This window comes from Euleptes europaea, chromosome 10 (genome assembly GCF_029931775.1).
Source record: "Euleptes europaea isolate rEulEur1 chromosome 10, rEulEur1.hap1, whole genome shotgun sequence".
In the NCBI taxonomy this organism is placed as follows: domain Eukaryota; kingdom Metazoa; phylum Chordata; class Lepidosauria; order Squamata; family Sphaerodactylidae; genus Euleptes; species Euleptes europaea.
This window is the reverse complement of record NC_079321.1, coordinates 46,586,865-46,603,886: the sequence shown is the minus strand read 5'-3', so window position 1 is coordinate 46,603,886 and position 17,022 is coordinate 46,586,865. Positions and strand designations below refer to the sequence as shown.

The 17,022-nt window shown below is 39.7% G+C and overlaps 1 protein-coding gene across 37 annotated transcripts in view; it reads right to left on the bottom strand.

The window, feature by feature from the left end:
* Window positions 1–17,022, bottom strand: part of RIMS1 (regulating synaptic membrane exocytosis 1) — a 350,422-nt gene that overhangs the window by 111,126 nt on the left and 222,274 nt on the right. For 15 of the 37 annotated variants that reach the window (XM_056856567.1, XM_056856570.1, XM_056856592.1 and 12 more), the window contains 6 exons: window positions 14,503–14,659; window positions 7,828–7,953; window positions 5,474–5,536; window positions 3,724–3,801; window positions 2,754–2,870; window positions 2,148–2,237 (listed from right to left, as the gene is read on the bottom strand). In XM_056856567.1, the coding sequence (XP_056712545.1) occupies window positions 2,148–2,237; window positions 2,754–2,870; window positions 3,724–3,801; window positions 5,474–5,536; window positions 7,828–7,953; window positions 14,503–14,659 (631 nt within the window). Of the gene's footprint in view, window positions 1–2,147; window positions 2,238–2,753; window positions 2,871–3,723; window positions 3,802–5,473; window positions 5,537–7,827; window positions 7,954–14,502; window positions 14,660–17,022 lie in introns of those variants that run through there. The other 22 variants (XM_056856578.1, XM_056856608.1, XM_056856583.1 and 19 more) reach the window with 5 other exon arrangements.

The following is a 17,022-nucleotide window of genomic DNA, read 5'->3' as shown; positions in this document are numbered from 1 at the left end:
TCAGTAGTATCATGTAATTCCTTTGCTTTGAGCACATACTGAATTCTAAGCAGTGGCTCTATTAGATGCTGGTACTGTGAACCAATCTTCAAACAGAAAACAGCTGAATTGCAATAGCAGGCAAGTTGCTCAACAAAGCTTCCTCTGCTAGCTGGAGAGGGAAGGAAGGTAATTTCATCTAATTTCTTTCTGCAGTCCTTGGTGCTACATAGTACCATTATCCATGAGGGTTTCCAGGCTCATGGGTTCACAGCAGAATGCTTTGAAAAACCCACTTCCACAAGTGTATGAATCCAACCCTAAGTGTTTCTTTGTTTCCCTCCATGGTTGTCCTTTTTCTATGGAAGGGGAAAAGGACATTAATTCATACCATACTCTTAAGTGGCTTAAGTGAGTGGCTTAAATATGGTTCCCAGACAATGACCCAACCAGGCAGCTTTCAAGGCATAACTTTAAACAGAATGGCATGTGTTTGCCAACCATTTTCTAATTGAAAATATGTCAGCCTAATTTTTTGACCAGTTGAGAATAACACAGTGACAATCTCTTCTCTTCTCTAATCAGTTTTTCAGGACACAGTACATTAAATTATAGGCATACGTTATAAAATAAGGAACAGTTAGGAAATTTCACTGCCAACACAGAACATTTCCGCACAACACAACGATATCCAGCCATGAGCCTGCTGACAGTGTTCACTTACAAAAATTACAGAATATCAATAAACCTTTAGGGGAAATGACTGTATTCAAACATTTCAAGCAGAGTATTTTTTTTTAAAAAAAAAATTGTACAGAAAAGTAACGAAAGAATATGGGTCTTATTGTATCTGCAGGACCGCCTCTCCTGGTATGCCCCCCAGAGAACACTACATTCTGCAAATAGCAACCTCCTGGTGGTCCCCGGCCCAAAGAGTGTCTAGCTGTCCTCGACCAGGGCTAGGGCTTTTTTTGGCCCTGGCCCCGGCCTGATGGAACTCCCTTTCAAGTGAGACCAGGGCCCTGCAGGAAGTTAGAGAATTCTGCAGGGCATGCAAGATGGAGTTATTGCACCAGGCCTGTGGTTGAGGACAGCTAAGGTTTCCCATCAGTGCTGGCCTCCCTACCCTACTTTCTCCCATCTTTTTGCTTGTCCTGTACTATTTACCAACTACTGTGTGGAGGTCCTGACTGTCCACAGGCCCCGCAGCGGCCCCTATACCGCAAATGAGCGCCATTCTGCTTTTTAGTCTCATGTTTATGGGGATGTAAAATTGTTGAGTTTGTAAATTGTTTTATTTTTACAATTTTGTTGAAATTTTATTATATTTATTACATTGATTATCATGTTGTGAGCCGCCCTGAGTCCAGCCTTGGCTGGGGAGTGAGGGCAGGATACAAAACTAAATAAATAATGATGCCTGATCACAGCAGGTAGAGCTACACACTCAGATCCTTTAAAGGAAGGTATAATTGGGCTGATCATTTGTTTGGCAGCAAGAATTAATCCTGCTGCCTCCGCCCTGAAACAAGGCTGACCAGCAAGGTCACAGCCCAAGTAAATTAAAGATCTATTTTATGGCAATAAGTGTAGCCGTCTTTCAAAAAAGGAAGTCATGTTTTCACAGCATCACGTTACCATATCTTTTGTAATTCACCAAATGGGTACGAATTGCCAGAAAATCATTATTTATATTTGATACTAATGGTTGCTCTCTAGGATGTTAATGATCAAGTGAAGACAGAGTTGCAGTACCCTAGAGAAGAACAAATTTGTTGTGACATGAATTTTCGTGATCCGGAACTCACTTTGTAAGTTGCAAAAACCACAAAATAGTAAAACTATATTAATTAATACTGAAATGTCATTATCAGCATACTGAGGACTTTTGCAAACAATGGTATTGGATTGAACTTCAAAATAAAAAGAAAGAGTAAGAACGAGAAGGGGAGAGACAGAGAGAGAAGTGAAGAAGCCAGAAGCTGCTGTAAGCAACATCAGCGCACAATAAGCATTGACACCTATGGATACAGGAGCAAAAAAAGTCTACACATACCAAAGCAGATATGAACAATACAGGCAGCTAAGACTCATATGGAAAAAAACTAACAAACAGATACAGACCACCAGCACAGATGACAAGAAATTGAGAAGTCTTTATTTTATACCTTTCTTGTTCTGGTGAATGCAAACTAGTATCAGGTCTCAAGCAGTTGGTACTAGCACTCCTAACCCTGTCAAGCGAGGGCTGCAGTTCACTAGTGCCAGTGCATTGCATCCAATGGAAGAAGGAAGAAGAAAAACAAAAAGAAAAACAAAGAAAGGAATACCATGTTAGATATCAAATCATAAGGTAATGTTCTCTTTACATAAGATGTCAAGTCACAATGGTCTAATAAAGATATAATGGAAGAAACTGGCTGGATGAATAATGCTAAGATTTATTTTAAAATAAATTAAAAGAAAAGGCTTGAATTTAATTGCATAAAAGGAACAAAGGCGGCAATCTAGTCTGGGAGGGACATTCAGTTGGCTTTAATAGGCAAGATTTCACTTCATCAGTGTGAAATGAAACTGGCCCATATCAACTTATGAAAAAATGGAAAAATACAAAAACAATATCATTGTTACAACTTTATTTGTCTGAGAGGTACTACCACAAGGGAGGAAAGATGGAATACAGTTGACCTGAAATGAAAATACCTTACGATGAATTTAATCTACTGTACTAAACTAACAAGTATAGGAAAGGCCACTTTGACTGGAAACCTTACCTAACCCATAATAGTTCATCTGTAAATCTTGGTATTCGTGAGTTAAGGCAATTACGAAGAAGTGAAATATCCTGATTAAGCACTGATTTGGCCTTAACACATGCAGGCAGAGTTGAGCTTCACAAAGCAAAATGATTCATAAAAGGAAAGAAAAGTGAGTTTCACATGGAACACAAATCATACAGGGGGGAAAAGAAATTTAAAAAAATCTGTAACATTGGTCAGTCCTAATATTGATATTGAAGTGATATTTAAGGCACCCAGGGCTCAAATGGGAACAATTTACAGCGCTATCTTAAACAGATACTCTTCTAAAATGCACTAAAGTTAATGGGCTTGGAAAGGTATAACTCAGTTTAGGAACACATAGCTTGATTCTTCTGGTTGCTGTGGTGAAAAATAGGACATTTGCTTTGTCCTGGCAATGATATTATAATGATGGAGTTTACAGTATGATCATCAAATTTATCTTGTTTTGTTTTAAATACTTTTATTTTGTCATATGATGAAATAGGAAACTATGGATGCACTCCTTAAACAATTTTCTGGGAGTTAGCCCCATTGAATAAGATGGGACTGACACCCAAGCAGACCTTCTCAGGATTGCTCCCTATATGGTGGTGGTGGTGGAAAGTGCAATCAAGTCAGAGCTGACTTATGGTGACCCTATAGGGTTTACAAGGCAAGAGACAAACAGAGGTGGTATGGCATTGCCTACTACTGCATAGCAACCCTGGACTTCCCTGGTGGTCTCTCATCCAACTACTAACTAGAGCCAACCCTGTTCACCTTCCGAGATCTGATGAAATTAGGTTAGCCTGAGTCATCCAGGTCAGGACACTCCATGTATCTATTAGTTTAACTGATGCTTCTTGCCAAGAATCATCTCTACTATTTTATTTTCCTGGAATATATATTAATACATTCCTGGAATGCATATTCATAATTTTTCCAAGAACAGATTTCTTACCTGTAAATATTCCAGTAAGTGCCATTCTCTAACAAAGGCATCTTGGGTGGTAATGTTTTACAGTGCTTAACAGAATTTCTTGAGTGTGGCAGAAAAGAAAAGACCCATGCGAGAAACAAAAATATACAAGTACTGGTGAAGAAGCGTTTAATTAAATTTCAGCTATGTTGAAGCTGTGTATAGTAAACACATTGAACTAAAATTTAATAAAGCATTTTCTAAATTATTAGCAGAATAATTTTAATGTGTTAGTTCTAAAACTGATAAGAAGTTGCACTGAATAAAGGCTTTTTGTCCCATTATCAGAATGCTATCACTCTAGACTGTTCTAAAGTCAGTCTCCTGCAACTAGAAATTATTTTGTCAATGCATTATGCATTGGTCAGGAACAAAAGAGTCATTCTAGATAGGCCCACCTTTTTTTTCTTTGATCAGCAATTCCACAACAGCTTTTGAAAGTCCCTTCAGTTTCAAACATGATTTGTGATGCAATATTGGGGAGTTGGGTGGGGTCCTGTTCAAGAACCGCAAACCCTTGAGTGGGTTGAACTAGTCATGCAGTTTTTTGGGTCCTGTCCTCCAAGAGAGACTCAAAAGCTTTTATAGGTGCCATTTAATAATGGAATGTCTTTTGAGAGAAAGTTCAACATTTCAATGATTTCATTGAGTTGAAACTGAGAACTGAAATTGGCTGCTCTGGTTCAAAAACCCATGTATGCTCTAATGTGCACAGGAAGTTCTTGCTTTCACAAGGGGGAACTCCTTGGGTTGGATCATACCAGCTTCTCTGCTGGGGAAAGAGAGAGAAAGGCTCCCTTCCATTCCAAGACCATTCCAAGGATCACAGGACCTATGTGAGCAAAAGGATCATGGGACAGGGTTTGCAGTGAGATAAATCAGGTAGAATCCAACCACATATGCTCCCTCAATTTTTTTTTTGCCGTCAAGACACAGCTGACTTATGGCGACCTCATAGGGTTCAAGACAAGAGACATTCAGAAGTGGTTTGCCATTGCCTGCCTCTGTGTCGTGACCCTGGTATTCCTTGGAGGCCTCCCACCCAAATACTACCCAGGGCTGACAGTGTGTGACTGGTCCAAGGTCACCCAGCAAGCTTCCATGGTGAGAGTGGGGATATAAAGCTGGGTTTCCAGGTCCTAGTCCGACAGCTTAACCACTACACCATACTGTCTATCCTGCTCCCTCAATGGAAAGGCCTTATTGGCCAAGAAGCTCTACATATGCACTGTAACTTCAATGCTAAAAGAGAACCAATGGATAAGGGCATGGGATTTATTACCTAGAATGACCAGTGCATACAAAACAGAATATTGAAATACAATTTAAAATAAATGTAATAAGCACAAAAGCACAAAATAAAAGAGTGATACTGCCATACAGTGGAAGGCCTTTTGTAATGTTGCTTAAATTACTTAATTTTAATCTATATGAATGTTCCAGTTATAGGAGTTAAACTCTTCTACAACAGGGTCGTGTTTATCTAGACACAGTAGGAGATGTGAATATCTGGTCCAGATACCTACTGAAGCTCATCTATAAAGAAACATTTATAAAGACTATCTAGGTCAAAGTCTTTTACCTGCAAAAGTGCTTATAAAGAACTATGGGAATAGTACAGAAAGGAACTAAAGGAAACAAAATGGCTTATAAAATAAAATTTAAAAAACAACAACACACATACACCAGAACTACCCATAAGCAATCTTGGTTACTAAATGCCTGTATTTACCTGGTGGTATGTAGGCACTCTGCACTTCTTCCTCGTTTTGCCCTGGGCAGCATAAGAAGCTCACTGCACAGACAGGATGGACGATGAATGAAACAGATATAAATATGAAGCATTAAATGGCATGAATTATGCCATGGTATGCCAATGAAAACATAAAATAAACTAGAAAGCTTGAACTGAGATAGTTACCTTCAAAGGAGTTAAAGGCAGACATATTAGAATATATTCGTTTTAAATGTGAGTAAAAGATATCTTTAATTATCTTGGTTACTTCTTTAAAGTAAAGGCTACAATTTTGTGCATCATTAGGCTTCTTAAATACCTTTCATTTCAACTGGTTTTAAGCAGCCTAACTCTATACATAATTATATTGGGTATCTTTAGCATTAGTAGTGATCTTAGCAGTGTATACAGTGTATACAGTGTATACAGAAAACAGTTGTGATTAAAATTAAATGCCAATTTAAAGAAGACAATATGCCATAGTATAAGATATCATAATTTGAAATAAAATGTTTCTGTTCCTATCCAGAGAATTATGGAAATTTAGAGTTTGCTAACAATTTGATACAGTTTGTACGTTATGTATTATAATCAGCTTCCTTTATCTGTTTGTAAGAAATGTAATAATGAATAAAATTTCTGAATACAAGTTTTTTTTAGAAGTCATCATAGATTTTCAAAACCTCCTTTCTACATGCTTCTACATGTAGCTCAGCCCTTCTTCCTCAGAAGGAGTCACAGATGACAGGAACCAGAAGTGTTGCTGTCTAATGTTTGATAACTAGGACTCTACCAAACAATTTTTTTATATGAACATGCATCTGCCTCAATAAAATCAAAGATACGTTCCCATGGTCCCCAGAGTAAAGCTTGTAAATTGTCCATGAAGATGTGCCATTTCAAAAGAATCAAATAATTATATGAAATACTATGGGAATAGAGAGAAAGAAAAGTTTAAACATTATCTAAAATGGTAACATGGGTTATCTGTGTGCACTATCATAAGGAAAGAATACATTTCACATTATCAATAACATCACAAGGAATAATTCTATGATTAGTTTATGTAGCTATCTGCTGGAGTGTAGTCCAGATCTTCACTAATATTAGTAGGAGCCTGATTGTATCTTTCTCACAGAATCAGGCCGAATACTTGTTATTCAAAGCTCAGAAATGGGCTGTTGTACAACAAATTCATAACAATGGAACTTTTTCAAAAATAAATACCTCATTTCCATAGGGTACGCATAAGTTTCTTAAAAGCCAATGAAAATTAAATAGTAGTGCTGTTTGTAATTTACTCCTCTCCCCCATAAAGGAGGAAAAGATCACAGCTCACATACACTCCTTTCCCCAAGAAATTTCTTATAATGTTCGCCGGTGCTCTACATAACTAGAATAGGCAGGATCCAGAATGAAGGATCTTTCTAACTGGACTATATTCTGTCATCTTGCCCAGCCACAAACTGACTGAAAGAGGTGGATGAGAAGGCACCAGCTCTAGTTCAGAAGGCATGATTGGGGTTGTATATTGCAAGATCATTTGACTATGGGTGCCGCTAGGTGTCAAGGTGAACATGGAAAAAGGAGGATTGTTGGCACATGCATGAATGGGATGGTGGCGATAGAATAACTCTGAATGTGAGAGTAAAAAGCTGAGGTGTGTATGAGGAGTCTGCGAAGAGTAGGAGGATTTTATAATATTGTGTGATGGAGCCTCCATTTGCCAGCACATTATAAATGTGCCACCAAATGCCACATCTGGACCAAGGAGCTATAAGGATGGACACTATCCATCATAGTAGATAATGAAAGGAAGAGTTGTGTACTACACTGTACAGCAACAATAAGATACAACTTGCTTAGGATGGCCCAGTGTCCCAGCTGAGTACTGGTACAGCCATTGTATTAGCTTATTTGCAGAAAATATGGCCTTTTATGCCAATAAAAGCATGTTTCTCCTGATCAAAGACAATTATTCAATAATATTGATAGCCATGGTAGTATCTGCAACAGAATATAAAATATTTTTCTAAGCACTAAGCTATTAAAAGAAACATGCAGCAAAAACAAAAAAAATCCTGCTTGTCTCCCCCGCCTGTTATGTTACTCAGCAAGTTTGCACTCTGTGTGTGTATAAACATACGTACACACACACATATACACAGTTTTCCATTACAGATTAGAGCATCTTTCACTTTTCATACATGTATCGGATCTAAGCACAATGCCTTAAATAAACTCAAATTCTTTTTGGTATAATAAAATATATAAAATATAATATGGAGTATATTCCAAGACTAGCATAAATGACACAGCTATTTTATGACAGAGATAAATGCTCAACATACCTTTCTTGATCTGACAAATATAGACTATCCACATCTCTGGACCTGCGGTCAATTGGGCTTCGGGAGGCATCATGGTGTCTAGTTGGAGAACGCGATCTTCTCATTTGATGAATTTCATCTAAACTCCTGAAAGTGTATACAGAATCACAAAGATGCATGTTAAAGCTCTGCCCTTGAATATCGCTGTTTAATTAAGGTTCCTCAGACGTTTAATAGACTCTCAGGGCCGATGATTCGGATGTCAGAATCCCACCCCCCCATAGAGGGATATCCATAAACACTGCAAAATCCATACTGCTCAAAAGAACTGTGAACTGGAATTAGATACCTGCCTACTTTTGATCACAGACCTCTATAATGTTAGATAAAGTAACTGCACTAATATATCAATTGAGTAGCACCCTGTACCAAGCACCTTGCACCAAGGCAATGGAAAGCTCTTTGTATTGTTATACTGAAAGCACCACAAAGTGTCTCCTTAGGTTGCACCTATGCTAATTAAAAGTCCTGGGACACCTTAAAAACTGACAATATTTATTCCAGCATGAACTTTCATGAGTGAGAACTCACTTCTTCAGATGCTATGAAGAGGAAATCATATTCCACATTTTTATAAGGAAAATTACTGAAGGAGGGGGGAGGGGAATGGAGACAGACAGGTAAACAAACAAACACTTTATTACGGCCTTGCCAGAAAAAACAGACAGGTATGATTCTTTGTGTAAGGGACTAAAATGTTGTTACATTTAATGGATGATAAGAATGCTCAGAGGTTTCAGTGCCCCTTTCGTGGGGTTCAGACAAACAAAACTGTCATTAAGAAGAAGAGTTGGCTTTTATATGCCGATTTTCTCTTCTTCTTTTTCCAGGGAGAATCAAACTGGTTTACAATCTCTGTCCCTTCCTGCCCCACCACAGACACGTTAGGAGATAGGTGGGGCTGAGAGAGTTCACAGAGAACTGTAACTAGCCCAGGGTCACCCAGCAGGCTTCATGTGCAGGAGTGGGGAATCAAACCCAGTTCTCCAGATTAGAGTCCGCCGCTCCTAACCACTACACCACAATAAATTGAGGAGGAAGCAGTCTGAAGCATAAAACAATAACTGACATCGGTAAAGGGCTATAGTATGTTACAACATGTTAAGAAGAACCAATTAAAGTTGATACAGGAAGGGACTGCATTTCTGAGGTGGGCTGTATATTTGGAGGACTTGTCAGCCTAATGTTATCATACCACCACAAGCCCAGCTAAATGTTAGCTTGCAGTTATTAGAAGATTGCAGAGACCCCACATTAATTTGCACTCCAAAGTTGGGTGGCCTAAAATATTAAAGATAAAATGACTGTACAGAGCCCACAACTAGTTAAGGCATATTTTATTCAGGAGCTTCCTAAAAAAAACTTACAGGCTGTTGGACTTTTCCATTACATGTAATATCTCTTTCTAATACTAAAACAGGGGGGAAAGCCAATAAATTAAGAACTATTGCTTCTCAAATAAATAAAATTAGTGTTGTGATGGATAGCTAACTGCTGATGCCTTATACTGGTCTGAGAACCCTGATTGACAGGGAGTGCAAAAAGAATTCTACAGTTGTCCTGGGAGAGGGCAGTTGAGAGGGGCAGCTAAGAAGGAAGGTGGGGGGAGTGAAGAAGGAGAAGTGTAAGATCAAGGAGGATCCCGAAATAGGGAAATGAAACCAGTAGTCCTCCCTTGAGGAAAATAGCTTATAGGAAAAGGGGCTGATCCCTATCAAGTGTTAAAGAAGGAAATTTGGAAACTGTGTGTCTGTTCCTGCCTCCACAGACTTTAGAAATGTTGTGTCAAATAAGCTTGTGCTTGTTTAACTAAGGAGAGACACCCAAGTGATCTTTCCCAACAGTTACAAACACCTGCCGGTGGGATGAAACAGCTACATTTTTTTGACAAACTATGTATTGTATATAGTTATACAAAGATTTCATCATTCCTGTTGCCTTTTCACCTGCCAAGTTTAAAACAGAAATCTCCTTGACAGCCTCACTTGAACATTTCCCCATAAGAGTAACATAAAACAGTTTCTGTGTTGTGAATTCGTATCAGCCTCTCCTGCGCCATCTTCAGACATATATCAACAAAAGGTTTTTCAGCTCCTCAGCTTCCTAGGCTGGGTCAGAATACATCTATATACATTTTAACATCTAGGGGGGGACAGATAGCTAAACAAAGAAGAAGAAAAAGGAACCACTTGGTTAAGTGAAAAAGGAAGTGGGGAATCACCATAAGTGGTAATAGAACATACAAAGAAAACAAGTACTAGATAAAAACAATTAAAATTCAAAATAGAAAACTAACCAAGAGGTGTCAGAAATTGTAGTATGAATTTTCAAAGTTACCAAAATATACTTAGCAACAGTTTCCATGGCCCTTCATTTGTTGCCCACACAAATAATTTAATAGAGGGTAATTGCAGAATGAATAGGGACTGAATAGGGGCTAGGATAGAGCCTCTTGCCTTGGCATCAAGCTTACAAAAAAGAAAAGAACAAAAAAGGGAGACAGTTTCTAGTTTCTGGGCTCTGTGTCTGCTTCCAAGTAATCTCCAAAATCACATAAGCACTGTGTCTGCTTCCAAGTAATCTCCAAAAATATGCCATGAAGTTCCACTGAAGGGAACACATAAAAGCATGCCAATGAAAATATAACCACAAATGGTGATAAAAGACCCACACACAGAGGACAGGAGGCTGAAAATGAATAGCATTCTATGAAACCAGCTTGCTTTCCTAAAAGCAAGACTTCTTGAGGAAAGCTTTACCTGATTTACCACAAGGGAAAGGAGACGACCAACATAGGGCACACCTGGGAGGGTCAGGTCTAAAGGAGACAAAGGTGCAGAGCTTCAGGTGTCTATGTACCAATGCCCAAAGCTTGGGCAATAAGAAGGAAGAGCTTGAGCTTCTAATGCAGTCAAAGGAATATGATTTAGTAGGCATTACAGAGATTTGGTGGGATGATTCACATGACTGGGATGTAGTAATGGATGGATATGAGTTGCTCAAGAAAAACTGAAAAGGCCAAAGAGGTGGAGGAGTGGCACTGTATGTGAGGAGAGGGTTTGCTTGTCAAGAAATACTGGAGCAGGAGGGTGGCAGCCCAGTAGAAAGTATCTGATTGAGGATAAGGGAAGGAAAGACAAACAGTATTGTGGTTGGAGTCTGCTACAGACCTCCTGACCAGGATGAGGAGGTGGATGCTGGCCTCCTTGAGCAGCGTAGCAGGGTCTCCAAACAAGAAGACCTGGTAGTTATGGGTGACTTCAACTTCCCTGATGTATGCTGGGAGACAAACTCTGCAAAGCGTCCACATCATGTAAGATCTTCACCTGGCCGAGAACTTCTTTCATCAAATGGTGGAGGAAGCGACTAGGTCATACTCAATATTGACCCACAGGCAAGAGATGGTAGATGGGTTGAAGGTGTGTGTGGGGGGACCTTAGGGGGAAGTGACCATGTCCTATTAGAATTCCTTTTGCTGTGGGTCAAAGGAAGTTCATAGCCACACATGTCTGTTAGATTTTGGTAGGACAGACTTTAATAAACTCAGAGGCATGATGAGAATCATTCCATGGGCAAGACTGCTGGAAGGGAAAGGAGCAAGCGAAGGGTGGGCTCTTCTAAAACAAGAGTTCTTGCAAGCTCAAGCCCTCATTATTCCAAGAAGAAGGAACCATAGTAGGAGATCCAAGAAGCCAGTGTGGATGAACTCCATGATGAGCTAAGGAAGAAAAAGGAAATATTCAAGAAATGGAGGCAAGGACATACCTCTAAAGAAGAGTATCTGTGGGTTGCAAGGCACTGTAGGTCAGCCATTAGAGAAGCCAAAGCTCACAGTGAGCTGAGGCTGGCCAGGGAGGCTCACTACAACAAGAAAAGCTTCCTCAGGAGAAGCAAACAAAGGAAAAGAGGCCATAGGCCACTGTTGGGTGAAAATGGAAGAACTCTGACAGAGAACAGAGAGAAAGCAGAAAGGCTCAATGCCTATTTTGCCTCAGTTTTTTTCCCTGAAAAAGAGGATGGGCTCATCTAGAGATGGCAGTAGGCAAGGCATTGTGTCTGGGCTGCTGTTGACATGAACAGAGAGGTAGTTGAGAAGCACCTGGCTGCATTGAATGAGTACAAATCCCCGACCCAGATGGTATGCACTTGAGAGTGCTCAAAGAACTTTCTAGAGAACTTGCAGAGCCTTTATACATCATCTTCCAGACCTCTTGGAGACTTTAGGAGGGCAAATGTTATCCCAATTTTCAAAAAAGGGAGGAGGGATGACCCAGGAAACTACAGGCCAGGCAGTTTGACCTCTGTCCCAGAGAAGATACTGGAGCAGATATTAAAGAGATCAATCTGTGAGCATCTGAAGGACAACTTGGTGATCTGGGGAAGTCAGCATGGATTTGTCTCCAACACGTCCTGCCAGACCAACCTCATTTCCTTCTTTAATTGAGCGACGAGCTTACTGGATCAAGGGAATGCAGTTCATGTTGTTTACCTGGATTTCTGTAAAGTTTTTGACACGGTTCCTCATGATGTTCTGATGGGTAAACTAGAGGACTATAGACTGGATCCTAGGATAGTTAGGTCAACAGGAAACTGGTTGGAGAACCGCACTCAAAGAGTAGTAGTCAATGGCATTTCATCTGAATGGAGAGAGGTGTCCAGTGGGGTGCTACAGTGCTCGGGTTTCAATATTTTTATAAATGAACTGGATGAGAGTGTGGAGGGACTACACATTAAATTTGCAGATTACACTAAATTGGGAGGAGAAGCGAGCACACTGGATTAGAGATAGAATTCAATGAGATTTGAACAAACTGGAAAAGTGGGAAGATGTGAACAAGATGCAATTCAACATGGATAAGTGCCGAGTCCTACATCTGGGTAAAAAAAATGAGGGACATGCATACTGGATGGGAGATACACTTCTGGGTAGCAGTGTGTATGAACAAGATCTTGGGGTACGGGTGGACCGTAAGTTAAATATAAGCAGCCAGTGTGGTGCAGAGACAAAAAAGGATAATGTAATCTTGGAGTGTATCAACAGAGGCATAACATCCAAATTGCAAGATGCCATAGTTCTGCTGTACACTGCATTGGTCAGGCAGCACCTGGAGTATTGTGTGCAGTTCTGGAGGCCTCACTTCAAAAGGGATGTAGACAGAATGGAATGGGTGAACAGGAGAGTAACGAGGATGATCAGGGGCCTGAAGGCCAAGGCCTGTAAGGAAAGGCTGAGGGAATTGGGAATGTTTAGTCTGGAGAAGAGGAGGTTGATGGGGCTGCATGATTGCTTTCTTTAACTATTTGAAGGGCTGTCACTTAGAGGAGGGCAGAGAGCTTTTTCTGTTGGCAGCATATGATAAGACTTGCAATAATGGGTTTAAATTGTGGGCAGAAAGGTACCGGCGGGATATTAGGAACATCTTTTACAGTAAGAGTTGTTCAACAGCAGAATCAGCTACCTAGAGAGGTGGTGAGCTTCCCCTTACTGGCAGTCTTGAAGCAGAGGCTGGACAAACATTTGTCAGGGATGCTCTAGGCTGATCCTGCATTAAGCAGGGGGTTGGACTAGATGGCCTGTATGTCCCCTTCCAACTCTATGATTCTATGATGTATGGCCTAATGACTGGGTCAATCAGTTTGTACATCTGTGCTCCTGGTTATGTAAGGTATACTAGCTAATGCCCCTCTTTTTTCAGCATCTTTCCTCCAGAATGACTGAAAAAATTACTCATGCTTCTCTCTATTCTTCTTCTCTCTCTTGCTTCCTTTCTTCCCAGATTCGTATTACATCCTCCTTATGGGACATAAACGAAACCACTCAGTTTTCCTCCCTTCTGAATAAACGTCTGAAAAATACTCTTATCGCTTTTTCCCTGTCCCACTTCTCCATTTTTTTTTTACTATAACCACATGACAAAGCTAAGGATCCTAGAATGTTCTCTGTCCAGCCATGTAAAGGATCTCCATTGCACCATGAAAATGGCGTGGGGGGTGATAGGATGCATCGAGTGCATGTGAAATATTCATTTACTCCCTGATATTATGATAACCACCTTAAATTACTGTTACAGAAGAGCAACTGTTCAGTCTGCTTGCACATCCTCAAGAAACTCACTAAGGAAAATACAACACTGAGTACTTCCTTCAAATAGTACCATAAGAACATCCCATTTCTCTGTTTTGTTATGTTGCCCTGTGCTTTATATAGCTCCTCTATGAGGCTCCTACAGCTAGAAGAGGATATAAAACTATCAATTTTTGTCTCCACTGATGAGGACCCCACATTGGCCTCACCAACTTACTATGTTGAATAGTTATGCTGCTCTAGAGAAATGGCATCAGCCATGGCATGCAGGCATCTCAAAAGTAGCATCACTTTCATACAGATATGACCATCTGCAGTCAGGCACTTTTAGCAGTACATATCTATACTCAGTGACCTCCTCCGAGGTCCACTGAAGTCAATGGATGTACCCCTGTTTAGGATAGAAGGATGTACCCCTGTTTAGGATAGCACTGTAAGTTGCCTTGATGTTAATGGGGAAGAATTAATCGTACACTTAACACTCCCACCAATTTCATTAGGACTTGAAAGTGCATTATGTATTTAAGTGAACAAAGCATGGTGAAGCCTACCTCTGTAATGGCACATGTGGTAAATGAGAACGGGTCCTGCCCTGATCGTCACCACGGTGAGGAGATACAGATCGTGAACGATGATGGGTTGCTCTTTGCTGTTCTGGCACAGTTAATGTTGTAGTTTTACTTTCTCTAGTGCCAGACCTATAGCCTACTGGTAAGAGTACAACAAAATAAAGTTAGTTTTGGTCAGAAATAACAAAATATTCATATTTGCACCAATTTTCTAAGAAGTCTCTTGTAGATTACAAGATTTTTAGCTTGCTATTTAACTAGTGAAAATCCCAAAATTCATGCAGTAAGGGCTAACAATTAGCATCATCTTAAATGTAATGCATATATAAAAGGGTGGGGGGGGGAGAGGGACAAACGTACAAAAACAGGAGAATTTACGTGCAAGACTGCAACATTTCCAAAGAGAAAAAAAGTGAACAGGGGCAGGTATAATACCTACAGAGCTAGATATTATTTGCCACTAGAGTCACTTTTTCACCTCTTCTGTATTTTTAAATGAAATCTGAGGCTGCAACATTGAAACAAAGTTATTGTTATGATTCTTGTAAAAATGGGATTGCTTATTAGTAAAATTGCTTTAGGATTGAAGCCTGTGGTTCAGTTTCATTTAAATTAACTGCTGACATAAGTATGGAATAGAGAATTTGATTCACTATGGCTCGGTTATAAAACTGCCCGCAGAATTTGTTTAACTAAACACAGCTACTAACAGTTGTTAATCAGAGACCCCTATCACCACAGAACAAAGTTGGATGGGTAGAAAGAACCAAGTAAAACAGCAAGGTACCAAAATGCCATCAAAACCACAAATTCTTTGCATAAGCTAAGCACTGGAGTTACTTTCCATTTAATCAGTAGTACCTTTGCCCATCCAGGTTTTAATGTTGGAAACATTTTAATATTCTGTCTCTCATAAGAAACACTGTGTATATAATGTATTGATGAGCCACTTAATTGCTTACAAAATCTTCCAGGAGGCAAAAGGACACCAAAAGTCAGTCTCCCACCAGCAGGAGGAAAAGGACAGAAATATCAAATGAAGTCTTGAGGACTAATATGCTTGAACTGCTTCAGACCAGGTTATACCATGAGCAAGCCGCAGATCAGATTCCTAAATCAGTCCTGCTTCAAATAAGGAATAGCTACATTGATTGATCCTTAGAATTACTTTGAATTCCACAGTAGGGAATGAGGAAACAATTCTCAAAATATATGCATCCCAAGCATACTGCATGCATTTCATAAATCTTGTGTGGCTGCTTTGTGGAATGGAAGATGGGCTGTGGCACATGTAAAGAAATTTAAAATGACAAAGGGAGGGAATTTTTAGTTTTAATTACTTTGATAGTTGCGCTGAATTCTTATCCTAGAGATGGCCAAGTCTTCACACACATACATCACACACAAATACAGGAAGTATAGTACGCTGCTTCATTAAAACTGTGTTGCAGTTAAGGGTATTAATACTTCCAGGGATACAGAGAACAACTGAGGTAAGCCAGATAGCAAAACACTATTAAAGTCATTTGGGTTCATTGTTGTAGCTAATGGGCTTATTTAGGCAGTTATGCCCAAGTACTGTTTCAGAAAGAAGGACAGAATGTCATGAATAGCTAATTTTGTTCTATTTGAATCTCTAACTGTGCACTCCAGTGCAGAGTTTCTCAAACTAAGCCCACTGACTTCAACCATGCTGTAATTAAAATCACTTTTCTGCCATCTTTAACATGTTTAGTAACCTCTGTAACATCACATAAATACCTTGTTTGTTCACTTTAGTGACAGCTGAATTACTACGGGTTATGTTGAGACTGAGAGACCGGAAATAATTGGAAAGTTTTTACTGCGGCTGATTAGCTGGCCAAAAATGCAAACTGTCTTTCCATTTCATACTGGCATCATCATCATTTCATTTATTACGATCCAAGAACAGCCAACACATTTCATACTGGTTTTTCTATTCAGTCAGGTGATCAGCTGCAGTAAAAAAATGTCACCTTCACTGCCTTGCCACACTAGATAGGGTTGCCAGCCTCCAGGTACTAGCTGGAGATCTCCTGCTATTACAACTGATCTCCAGGTGACAGAGATTAGTTCACCTGGAGAAAATGGCCGCTTTGGAAGATGGATTCTATGGCATTATACCCTATTGAAGTCCATCCGCTGTCCAAACCAGCACCTTCTTCAGGCTCTACCCCCTAAATCTCCTGGTATTTCCCAACCCAGAGCAGGCAACCCTAGCACTAGAGCTATCTAGCAGTACAACCTTTGTCTCCCTGGAGTAACTGAAAATCTCTTTCTGTATACACATTTTGGATAGTGATAACTTATGAATGCTTATGAAAAGTATAAAAAGATATAACCCATGCTTCATGCACGTTAGTATACAGTCATGCAGTTTCAAAATATTCCATGGAGAACCTGTCACAATTGTAAGCAAGAGCTACCAAACTGAATGGAAACTGAAAATTTAAATTCTATTTTGGATTGACTCTTAACAGT